A 13,049-nucleotide genomic window follows, 5' to 3' on the forward strand; every position below is an offset into this window, starting at 1 on the left:
GTACATTGCACCTTACCTTGATTTGAGCCTGTGATTGTATGGCTAAGTTTAGTTTCCTAGGCTAAAAAAATGGTGTACCTTTGCAGATGAGCCTTTTGTACCCAGCATGACCTCAAAGCTGTTTTCATTTGCTGGAACCATCCCATCAATCCCATGTTTCCATATGCTACAAGCCAAAGAAGACTGCAAGTGCTCAGTGAACAACCACTTAGGCACGCAGACTTACCCACAACCACTTGGGAAACCTCTCCCCTTGTATTAGAGCCTTGATTCAGGCTGCTTTCATTGCTAGTTCTGGAGCATTCGTTCACCTAGACACTAATGTCACTCCTAAAAAAACGAAAAAGAGTATTTTTCCCTCCATCCCAGGAAACACTGAAGTAGAGATGATTGCTTAAGTCTGCTCTGGTACTGGGTCCAAGACTTCCACAAATTCTACCGAGAATTTTCAGGAAACAATACAAAAAGAATCAGGCCCTTGATCTGCATGCACTTGTAATGTTTGTCAAACAACAAAGACAACACACATGCAAGATGGACCTGATCAAAGGACTTCTCTTTCACTCATTTCAAATTTACAGCATTCCAGGACAGCTACTGAAACCTGACCAGTGATCTGGGGCAAAAGGCTCAGTACTTAATCACATTTAGTGCACAGAAAGCAAAATAATTGCCCAAGCAAGAGACTGGAATGCAACTCACTACACCTTACAACAGCATTTTGCAGGTCATCATCATTCATAAAATGCAGTTGTCTTCTCCCCCAGAGCACAAAATGTAGATATGCTTTTATCCAGTCCTTCTATATCTAGAAGGATATCTAGCAGAGTTGTTTTGTATCAATTATTGTGAGAGTAATCTCTGCTAGAGTCACACACTTAAAAATACAGGAGGAATATTACAAAAGTAATGACTAAACACTAGCAAAACTCGCTGACCTTTCCCAAAACATTTGTTGACATTTTAAATTTTTGCATATTGAAATGAATGTTTGTATTTGTTTGATATTTGCACTCTATAAAAGACATTGCCTAGACTGGATCCTTCAGCACCATCTTATTAAAAAACGTCTTGCGGGATACCTTCACTGACAAGCATGTAGATGCAGTATGTGACTGGATCCATCCTTTGCTATAAATTACACACTTGCTAGCAAAAATGGCTAGCAGAAGAACAGTGGGGTTATAAAAGCTCACTTTACAACTTTAGTAGAGAATTTCAAGAATTTCAGATTGCATTTTTAGAAGAATCACAGAATTATAGGAATTGGAAAGAACCACTGCAGACCATCAAGGCCAAGCCCCTTCCCAGAGCAGGTTCATCTAGAGCAGGAATCTTAGCTTTTTTTTTTTTTGCTCATCTCCCATGAAAGGCAGACTTGAAAATGACTGGATAGTAAAAGCCTGCTGACACTGAAAGGCACAAGCAGCTGGTTTGGCACAAGCAGCTGGTTTCAATCTATGCAGTGAGAGTGAGGATTCATGTGTGCATCTGAGCATAAGCATGCAAGCCCAACAGCCTATATTAAGTCCATCTGTAAGAGGGACCAGGAATTCTCTCCCCTGCCTGCTTTCTGCGGTTTTTAGAAGGGAGGCACTCACAGCCCTTTGAAAACACTGACAAGACACCAGCTATGCTGGTGCAACAAATAACTCCTCATTAATTTGCTCAGAAACATCAAGACTAGGTCTCTAGATGGGGAGTTCGAAGTCATGACAGGAAGCTCTACGAAGAGGGGATATGAAGGAATGAAATTAGAGTCACAGGAGAGAATGGAGCTCAAAATAAAAGACCCTTTCTTTCCCTTAATTCTGCTGCCATGTTACACCAACTTTCTGAGACTTCTTTTTTGAGCTTCTCTGGTTACTGCTAACTGTAATAACTCTACATGTAAAAACTGCTCCACTTCAGTTCAGTACTATTCAAGATAATTAAGAATTGCTTAGATACCTGGAGTGAAGCCCTAGACTCACTGCAATGTGTTCTGACAGACTGTGAGAAAGTGAAAAATTCATGTTGAGAGCGATGGTTTTCACTGGCCACTGCCCCGACAAGCTGGAAATCTACTTACATTTTTTAAAACACAATAGCCTATTTCTCAATATGACAATTTTCTGAAATGCTTTTACATTAAGAAGGATTTTAACTGAAGTTTTTGGAAATGCAGTTAAATTAGTCTGAATTGCTGTCTTTTAAATCTGCTTAAGGAGGGAGTAACCGATTAAAAGACCATTTCACTGGAGGGGGCTAAAAGTGAAAGAGAACTAGTAGCAGCTTTAAGGCTCCTGGAGCCGCACTAAGGTACACTAACTGCTGCACCCAGTAGCTGACCTGGTTCGTCACAAGGCTGCTACCAGAGAGCAGTATCGCTTTATGCATGCTCCAAAATAAAGCGGCTCCTGACTTAATACGTGCATAATGTCGCCCAAGTAACGCTGGATTTAGAAAGTGGCTATTTTCATATGCACTTTATGAAGTAGATTCTTTTGACGAGTATTTGTCACTCAGCAATTCACTTATTTACGAGAACTTGCAACTGAACAAGTCCCCTTCAGACGCTCAGCACATCGACCAACACCCCTACAGAGCCAGACCAACCTATGCCGATTTTAGGGAGGTTGCTGACTGAGAGGTTACACCACGACCTCCTCCGGTTCCCACTGCCAACCCAGCGCGGCATCCGCGCCGGCAAGACTACTGCAGCCCCCGCTCCGGCTCCCCTCGCACCTGCGGAGCTGGAGACGCCCCAGCCCCCGTCCCCGTAAGCGCCGGGCTCCCGGCGCAACGGACGGGGAGTTGTAAACCCGAAGGCGCCTTAAATGAAAAAGTGGAAAGATAAGTTTGCTAAACCAAGGTAAGAGGGGCACGGGCGCCCTTACCTCGGGGTGCGGGCGGGGTGGCGCGCCCCGGGCACAGCTGCAGGGCGAGCGGCAAGAGGAGCAGGGCGGCGCCGCGCTCGCACCCCATCGCGACCGTGGGCCACGCAGAACAGACCAGCAGAGGACAGCGGACTTCTCTGCCCGCCGTTTAACAAGGGCGGCTCCGGGTCCGGGGAGGGACGGCGGCAGGCGGCAGGCCATTGGCCGGAGCTGCCCCGGCCCCGGGGGCCGCAGCGGGATTGGGTCGCGTCGTGCCGTCGGGGGCCGCGTCGGGGAATGGCTCCAGGGTGGACCAGAAGCGAGCGAACCGTGGAGGCCCAAGTCGGGAAGGACTGACATAGGTGGGGGTGTCTGAGTCCAGGAAGAGCCCAACACCTGTTGGGATCCCAGCCGGAGTCTGCCCTTTGAGGAGCCTTAAAAGCTGAGGCGTGTTTAACAGCAATGGAATCCAAATGGATGAGGGTGCACTTGGTGCCTAACTTGGTCTTGGTAGGAATTTAATTCCTCCACTTTTCCTAACTGAGGAGTGTGGCCAAAAGGGATCATGCAGATTACAGACTCATGCATACTGGGTTTCTAGAAGACTCTGACTGGTGAAGTGCAGATAGTATCATGAGCTTCTCTATTTCATTTAGAGATTTCAGGAGTATTGGGAGAGCTCAAGCTGACCAGACTGAGGATTCTGAATGTTTTCACTTGTGTTAACAAACCCTCAAACCTGATGACATAATCAAAACCGTTTTAAAAAAATTCTGCTTTCATCTCCAACAATTTTCTGTATTGTGTGTGCCCCAGGATGTCATTATCCCATTGTTTCTCCTCCCCAAAATTCTAGCCTCTGTGTTGCTGATGTTAAGAAAAAACAGACTGGAGAAAGCAATCAAGCCCCTTTGGGGCTGCACAGCTTTGCAACCAGCTGCATAGAATCATGCACTACACCAGGCTGGAAGGGACCTCAAGGAGTATCTGGCCCAATCTTCCCTGGCAAAAGCACAGTCTAGATACATCGACCCAGCACCCTCTCCAGCTCAATCTGTAAAGTGTTCAGTGTTGGAGAATCTACCGGTTTCCTGGGTAGATTATTTCACAGAATTGACCAGGTTGGAAAAGACCTCAGAGATCATCAAGTCCAACCTATTACACCTAATACCTAACACCTCCTGACAACTAAACCAGTGGCTCCAAGTGCCACATCCAATCTTTTTTTGCACACCTCCAGGGATGGTGATTCCACCAGCCCACTGGACAGCCCCATACCACTGGCCAATTACTCTTTCTGTGAAGAACTTTCTCCTCACCTCCAGCCTAAACTTCCCCTGGCACAGCTTGAGACTGTGTCCTCTTGTCCTGTTGCTGGTTGCCTGGGAGAAGAGACCAACCCCCACCTGGCTAAAACCCCTCTCAGGTAGTTGTAGACAGCAGTGAGGTCTCCCCTGAGCCTCCTCTTCTCCAGGCTAAAAAACCCCAGCTCCCTCAACCTCTCTTCACAGGGCTTGTTCTTGAAACCTCTCACCAGCCTTGTTGCCCTGCTCTGGACACATTCAAGTATCTCAATGTCCTTCTTAAATTGAGGAGCCCAGACCTGGACACAGTACTCAAGCTGTGGTCTAATCAGTGCTGAGTACAGGGGCAGAATGACTTCCCTGATCCTGCTGGCCACATTATTTCTGATGCAGGCCAGGATGTCATTGGCCACCTTCACCACCTGAGCACACCACTGGCTCGTGTTCAGCCGGCTGTCAACCAGCACCCACAGGCCCCTCTCTGCCTGGATGCTTTCCAGCCACTCTGTCTCCATCCTGTAGCACTGCATAGGGTTCTTGTGGCCAATGTGTAGAACCCAGCACTTAGATGTCTTAAACTTCATTCCATTGGTCTCTGCCCATCTATCCAGACTGCCAAGGTCCCTCTGCAGAGCCCTTCTACCTTCTAACAGATCAACACCTGCTCCCAGCTTGGTGTCATCTGCAAACTTCCTGATGTGGACTCAATCCCCTCATCCAGATCATCAGTAAAGATAATAAACAGGATTGGGCCCAACATTGATCCCTGGGGGACACCACTAGTGACTGGCTGCCAGCTGGCAGTGGCACCAATTCACCACCATTCTCTGGGCACGGCCCCCAGCCAGTTCCTAACCCAGCACAGAGTGCTCCTGTCTAAGCCACAGGCTGACAGCTTGGCCAGGAGTTTGCCATGGGGGACACTCTCAAAGGCCTTGCTGAAGTCCAGGTAGACTACATCCACAGCCTGCCCCACATCCACCCAAACCCTGGAGATCTTCAGGAATTCTCACTGTCCCAGCTCCTTCCTTTCTTCCCTGCTCCCAGCTTGCTTTCCACAATGCTCAGCACAGGCAGAAAAGGAATTGGTTTTGGAGCAGGTTTCCAGTCCAGAAGGTGACAAAACACTCAGCTAACTTGCAGAAGGACTGGTGGCTGCCTTGCAATAGCTTTTCCCGTGTGCACCTGCAGGCTCTGTAGCTGCAGCACCAACTTGCTCTGCAGTCTACTGCGTCCTTCTCCATGCCTCATTCCTTCTCCCTCTGGAACACTCCAGTAATCAACAGAAGATAAATACTGGCCACGTGCATAAATACATTACTAGGTATTGCTACTCTATAATTCTTCCTATATTCATAAAGCCTGGAGCAGTGTATCACATTTAGGATTACTTTCTGTCTGCAATTGGCTAGCATGCAAATACTTAATATTTTAAGCTGATACAAGCATATCATGATCATAAAAGTCTGTTCTTCAGAAAGGCTAAAAAGCCTCTTAATTATTACAGACTCCTCCCTCACTAGGGCAACAATTCATTGCTTCAGCACCAGCAGCAGTGAAGTTTTGTTTTTTTTTCCAAACCAAACAATTTTTAAAACATTGACAGGAAATGATCATGGCTGTAACTCAGTCAAACAGTAATACTTGTCCATAAAGCTTCTCCACATTTTAAATATTCATTCCATTAGCTTCTTTGCACTGGTATCCTAAGGAATGATTTTTAACTCCTGGTTGCAGATCTTACCAGTGTACTGAGGAATAGGTTCAGTTTGTTGAAGAAAACAATCCTGCAGGTTCCCCACTTGGGCAAGTGTTCCACCAGTTATCAGCTTCAGCTCATCTAGTGCATCCTGGACGCATAATAAAAGACAAAATCATAATTCTGGTACAACAATGGGCGAAAAATAACTCAAATACCACACAAAGCAACTTTGAAGTCCAGCAACTTGCTGAAGTTACAATATTCCCTTCTATGTCCAATAAAGAGTGGAGCTTCTTCTTGCCCCTATTTTTATCATTAATGTATCTATAAAAATGCTTTTTATTGTCCTTCACAGAAGTGGCCAGTTTAAGTTCTGACTGGGCTTTTGCCTCTCTAATTTTTCTCCTACATGATCTAAAAACATCCTTAAACATATCTCGAGTTACCTCTCCCCGTTTCCAAGGGCTTAATTCCTTCAAAAAATGCTTGCCCATCCAGGCTGGTCACGTCCCCCATTGGCTCATCTTTCAGCACATTGGGACAGCCTGTTCCTGTGCCTTCAAGAAGTAGGTCCAACCACCCTGTATCCCTTTGTTCTTAAGGGCTGCTTCCCAAGGTACTCTCTGTGTTAGTTGCTTAAATAAGCTGAAGTCTGCCCTCCAGAAATCCAAAGTAAGGGTTTTGTTGTTGCTCCTCCTTGCTTCCCTGCATATTGAAAATTTCACTATTTCATGATCACTGCACCCCAGACAGCCTCCTAACATCACATCCCCCACCAGCCCTTCTCTATTTGAGAACAGCAGGTCAAGCAGAAATTCACCCCTGGTGGGCTCACATAACAGCTGTGTCAAGAAGCTGTCCTCCATACACTCTAAGAATCTTCTGGACTTTCTCCTGTCTGCTGTGTTAAGTTCCCAGCAGATATCTGGCAGGTTAAAGTCAGCCACAAGAACAAGGGCTGCAATCTTGAGATGACCTCCAGCTGCTCTACCTCTTCATCCTGGTTGGGTGGTCTACAACAGACTCCAACCAGGATGTTAGTTTTATTAGCCTTCCCTCTGATTTTAACCCACAGGCACTCAATCCATTCATCCTTAATCTCAAGTTGTGTGGCACTGAGAGATTCTATAATAGGCAGGGCCACCCCTCCTCCTCTTCTCCCTCGCCTGTCTCACCTAAAGAGCTTACAACTATCCAGTGCAGTGCTCCAGTCATGTGAATCATCCCACCATGTTTCTGTAATGGCAACTACATTGTAGTTTTCCTGGTGTACCAAGGCTTCTAGTTCCTCTTGTTACCCATACTGCATGCGTTGGTGTACATGCACTTCAGCTGGGTTGCTGATTTCACCACTGACTCTAGCTTACCTCCCTGTGTCTCCTCTCTGGAGAGACTGGTTTCATCACCCACCCCCTTCAAACCTAGTTTAAAGCCCTCTCAATGAGCCCTGCCAACTCTTGTGCCAGAGTCCTTTTGCCCTTTCTGGATAGATTCAGCCCATCTAGGTCCAGCAGGTCAGGTGCAGTGAAAACTGCCCCTTGTTCAAAGAACCCCAAATTCTGCTGCTGGCACCAGCCCTTGAGCCATTTGTTGATAACATGGGATCTCCGGTTCCTTTCATTATACACTCCTGCCACTGAGGGAACTGAGCAGAAGACCACTTGTGCCCCTGCCTCATCAATCAATTGACCAAGAGCCTTGAATTCCGTCTGGTGCCCTTCTTATCAATCTCATCACTGCCAGCTTGGGTTACCAACAATGGGTAATACTCAGAGGGCTGGATTAGTTTTGGTAATCTCCTTGTGATGTCCCATACCTGGGCACCAGATAGGGAGCAGACTTCCCTGTGGGATGGATCAGGACAACATATAGGTCCCTCTGTTCCCCTCAGGAGAGAGTCACCAATAACAATCACCCTCCTCTTTTTCTTTATGGTACTAGTCCTGATGCAAGATGGGGACTGATTTGCTTTAGGCAACCCATCAGATGGTTCCTCTTCTGCCTTCTCATTCACATTGCCCTCAACTTGCAGTGCCTCACACTTGTTGTGCAAGGGCAACGGGGGAGGTGAAGAGGGCTGGGATAGATTCTCTATGCCTCTCTTAACAGGGACCTGTATCCAGTCCCCCCTGGTTCCTGGGTTGCCTCCCTCGACTACGGAGGTCTGTAAAGCCTGCTCCCATGTGCCAAACTCTCTTTCACATTCCCTTATAGTCTTGAGTCTTATGACTTCTTCCTTTAATTCCTCCACCAGGTTAAGCAGATAATTCACCTGGTCATACCTAACACAGATGTTGTCTCCATCATCCTCCATTTTGAGTGCCAGGCTCCAGCACTCTCTGCAGATAGGAGCCTGGACACCTGCACGCTTGTGTGCGGGCTCTGTCTGGGTTCCCACTGTTTCTCTAGTAGCTTTTAGTCGAGTTGTAACCATGGCTGGATCTTTTCAGGCAAATGAAATCAACTTTTGGGGTGTTTTTTGTTTGTTTGTGGGGTTTTTGTTTGTTTGTTTAATATATACATTCCACCTGACTACTGACTATGTTTTACCCAGGCTACCGCAGAGGCTTCTGCACTCTGTCACCTGACCCAGCACACACCGCTTGCTGGAATTCAGTGAGAGAGCGGTTCTCTTGCCAAATGGCAGTCAAGGCTTTGTTCTCCCCACGTTTAAATTTCCCGCGGCTGACATCACCCTCGGGAGCAGGCACGCGAGAAGACGACCCTGCCGGTCCTCGCTGTCTGTTGAGGTCCTCCCACCCCGAAAAGCCCCAAAAAGAAACCAAAATAAAGCACCTCACAGCTGCTCTCTGCTCGAGCATGCCGGTCCTGAGCCTCTCTCTTGCCAAATGGCAATTGTTCTGATTGTTGTAGTGAAAAATTTTCCTCTTGTGCCTAATCAGAATCTCCCCAGGAATAACTTGTACCCATTACCCCTCATCTTTTCCGTGTGAGTCTTTTTACAAAGTGAGTTCTCCATCTTCTTTGTAGCCACCTTTCAAATACTGGAACATGGTGATAAACTCTCCCCTAGCCTTTCTCAAGGCTGAACAAACCCAGTTCCCTCAGCCTTTCACACAGTCACAGAATGGTAGGAGTTGTAAGGGATTCTAAGAATCATCTAGTCCAACCCCTCTGCTAAAGTGGGTTCACCTACAGTAGGTTGCACAGGACTGTGTTGAGATGGTGTTTGGATATCTCCAAAGAAGGAGACTCTCTGCACAACCTGTTAACGGTGTTCCATCACCCACAAAATAAAGAAGATTTTCATTATGATTAAGTGCAATGTCCTGTGTTCCAATTGTTGGTGCCCACTGACCCTCCTGTTGCTGGGCACTACTGAAAAGAGCCTGGCATCATCCCCTTGATACCCTTTAGGTATTTATAAGATACTGATAAGATCTCCTCTCAGTCTTCTGTCTTCCAGCCTTTCCTTGTAAGAGAGATGTTCTGGTCTCCTATAATCTCTGTAGACCTCTGCTGGACTCTCTCCAGTAGTTCCTTATCTCTCTTGAACTGGGGAGTACTGAACAGGTGTGACCTCACTACCACAGAGTGGTGTGGAAGGAGAACCTCCCTCTAGCTGCACTCTTCTTAATACACCCGAGAATACCATTCGCTTTCTTGACAAGAAACACTGGTTTGTGGTTAACTTGCTGTCCACCAGGACTTCAGGTCCTCCTCTACAGAGCTGCTTTCCAGTAGGACAACCCATAAGTACCTGTATTGGTACTTTCCTCATATGGCAGGCTTCCCAGCCTTTTGATTATCTTTGCAGCCCTTTTCTGGACCCTCTGCAGCATGTCCACATCAGTTTAGTATAGTGGGGTCCAAAATTGAACACAGTATTCCAGGTGTGACCTGGTAAGTGCTTAGTAAAGTGGGATAATGACTTCTTTGTCTCTGTTGATGATGCCCCCGTTGATAGAACCCAGCATCCTGTTGGTTTTCTTTGCCACAGCAGCACGCTATTTACTCTTACTGAGCTTGCTGTCACCAAGACTTCCAGGTCCCTTTCCACAGAGCTGCTCTCCAACCAGGTAAACCCCAGCCTGTGCTGCACTCCTGAATAATGTTTTCCCAGGTGCAAAATCACACACTTGTCCTTGGTAAACTTAATAATTTTTTTATAGTTCCATCTTCCAGTTTATCAAGGTCTTCCTGCAGATTGGCTCTCCTTGCCTAAGTGTCTCTTCCCTGCTTAGTTTGGTGTAAGCAGCAGACTTCAGGGTACACTTGATCTCATCATGCAGGTCACTTATGAAAATACTGAGCAATGTTGGACCCAGTATGAGTTCCTGGGTGACTTCACTTGTGACAGGCTGCCAGTTCGAAAAGGACCTCTTTACCACCATTCTGTGTATGTGGCCTATGAGCCAATTCCTCACCCACCAAGCAGATTCTTTGGTCTAGCCCATGTTTTCTTCATGCCCACATGAAACCACCTGTCAGGCCAGCTACCCTTCCTGCTCCTGCTTTCTGCTCCCAAAGAAAGGAGTCTCCCATGGGACCACATGGCCTGAGGAGAGCTGCAAGGCATTTGTCCCAGTCAGGAGCATGTGGTAGGTTTCCCAACCTTCTGCATGGCATTCTTTGATCTGTGCCTCTCTGTTTGCCTCAGCCCTACAGATGAGCCTCTATCACATCAGAAGAAACTAGTCATGGCTGGCCCCCGCTCACAGCTTCCTATCCAGCACACAGTTGGAATAATTGGAGCTGTCTGATACTATATACATCATAAAAATAAGAACAATAAGAGGGTAATGTTATGTTAAGTGAGAAAAGTAGCATTAATATTCAGAAACATCAGGCTTGGTGTGTACAGCTAACAAGCTTGGTGAAGAACAGCCCTTGGGGAGCTTATTGTGAGCAAGGCAAGACACAGCATGCTGCAGGGCTGGGGCCACAGAGCACACCACAAAGGGTCTGCCTGAGCAGTTCTGCCACAGCAGGGAGTGCGGGGGTGGGCTCCTCTCCAAAGCACGTGCAGGGAGATTTTCAAATGCCTTCAGCTGGCCTGTATTCACATGCCCTTTAGTCACCATCCTGACATAGTATATACACTATAATACACCCTACTGCTTATCTTTTTTTGTGTAACAGCTCTCACGCCCTCCTTTAGGTGTTCATTTCTTCTGTCCATCACCATGCTAGAGTGTTCCCTCACATCCAATGTGTCCCAGTACAAGTGCTATTCCTTCACACCCTATTGTTTTTCCATCTCTGTCTCCACACAACAAGAAACACTTTGGCTTGACTCCCACGATCCTTGCCCCTGCAGTGGCAGTGATGGGATGACATGGTGATGTCAGTGGGCTAGCAATGCTGCACAGTGGAGTGAGAAAAACACAGCAGTGGGTGCAGAGTGCTATGGAGCAGGGTGGAAGAGGGAGACTGAAAAAGGGTAGAGCAAGAAGCAAGGAGGTAGTACAAAAAACAGAAAAAAGAAGGATTTACAGTGTCACAAGCTCCCTACAAAGAAGTCTCAGTTTGAACTTGCCCTCAGTCCAATGGAGATACCACAGAGGCTGCAGAGACTAATATATGGTTCTGAAGCAGCACAGATGTTGCTCTGCTATCTATTAAGGAGAAGCCCTTCATCACCCAAGAGCATTCTTTGAAAACATAGGTTTAAATGCCAGGCACAAAAACATCATGTAGGTCTGCCAAATCATCACAGTTCCTTATTAAAGAACTCAGTGAGAAAAGAAAAAAAAGAGGGAATAAAAGGATAGTAAAGTTTTGCTTTCATGTAAGGTAACACCATCAATTATCTTCAGTCATTTATTATGTAATTTATTTGAGTTTATCAAAACATACAAAATGTTTTCTTGACAATTTCTCTGCTCTGTCAAAAATATTTATTAAATAGCATAAAATTTTCTGCTTCTGATTTAACTACAGCTGAGTCTCCTGCACTGATGCTGATCAACCCTGTGGGAGGAGGATCTTGTTTATAGCCCTACAGACTTGTTAGTGTTAGGTTTGTTAGGGCTATATTCTGTTCTTGATTTGCATCTGCTTATTCTTCTTGCTTATTCACCAAGAATGCACATGGAAATAGTATTTGGCAAACAGAGCATGCTGTGCAATATGACAGAAGAGAACCATATATCTATCATGAAAAGAAGGGCATATATACAAACAGCAGCTTAAGTCCATGTTTAGATAAACTCAGCCAGTACATATAAAAGTGACCGCAGATTTTCCAGTTTTTATTTCTATGCTGAGTTTAAACTATCAGAGTATGTTCAATCAATCAGATTGAAGAGGATTTTGTGCTCAAGCACAACCTTCTTTCAGAGACTTTCACAAAGTATAATATTATCTTCTGTCCTAGTTAAACTTCTGATTGTCATTTTCAATAAAAGCAATGGAATAGTAGCTGTTGCCTTTTCACTCTTGTCTATTCTCTGAAGTACAAACTCCAATTTAACTTACTGGAGATTAGTAACTTGGATAAGAATCAAAACATTATTTTTAGACATTGTGTTTTCAAGAAACTGTCATAAAGCCAGTATCATTCTCTAAGCAGGTTTCTTACAGAAATATATGATTGTGTTTTTTTATATAGGATCTGCAGGTAAACCTCAACTGTTGAAATACTTTTCCTGCTTATTTCTATAAATCAATAAAATTCTATGCATACGGAATACAGAGAAGCTGCCAACATTACAGATTTTGCTTTGGAGAAGTGTCTGTGACTTGTTTGAATTCCAAGTAATGGGGTAAGGGAAGTAGAAAGGAATCCCTGCTGCTTAATTCAGCTTTCATATTTTGCTCCTAATATGCATCAGGACACTCACTGTTTTTATGGAATGATATGATTAAAAATCAGGATTTATGGGCGATTAAGGTATAGAACTCTTATGCAAGTGAAATGTTAGCTCGAAACCACATCCTTTCATGTTTATGTTGACTTTTCTGGGCTTGATCCTGTCACATTTTCATATACAGTTTCATGTGTAGAGCATAAAGTTTCAAAAGAAGGTTTTAAAAGTTTTGCTTTTTCAGAAATATAAATTGAAGTGCCCACTTTCAAGTCAAGGCATATATCCATTATCCATGCACCTATTTACTTTTCATTTACACTGATAGGAATTCCACTCATGCAATCAAGAGGAAAACGTTTCTGAAGAGCTTTTAGATGGGGGAGGGAAGAAGATGCAGATTGCCTTTTTTCCA

At 45.4% G+C, this 13,049-nt stretch overlaps 1 protein-coding gene across 1 annotated transcript in view; it reads right to left on the reverse strand.

The window, feature by feature from the left end:
- The window catches only part of THBS4 (thrombospondin 4), a 39,212-nt gene extending 36,245 nt beyond the window's left edge, over nucleotides 1-2,967 (reverse strand). Inside the window, exon 1 of the mRNA XM_054398022.1 lies at nucleotides 2,880-2,967. Coding sequence (XP_054253997.1) covers nucleotides 2,880-2,967 — 88 coding nt within the window. The remainder of the gene's footprint in view (nucleotides 1-2,879) is intronic.
- Between the last annotated feature and the right edge of the window lie 10,082 nt (nucleotides 2,968-13,049).

The sequence above is a fragment of the Indicator indicator genome, chromosome Z (genome assembly GCF_027791375.1).
Source record: "Indicator indicator isolate 239-I01 chromosome Z, UM_Iind_1.1, whole genome shotgun sequence".
Lineage (NCBI taxonomy): Eukaryota > Metazoa > Chordata > Aves > Piciformes > Indicatoridae > Indicator > Indicator indicator.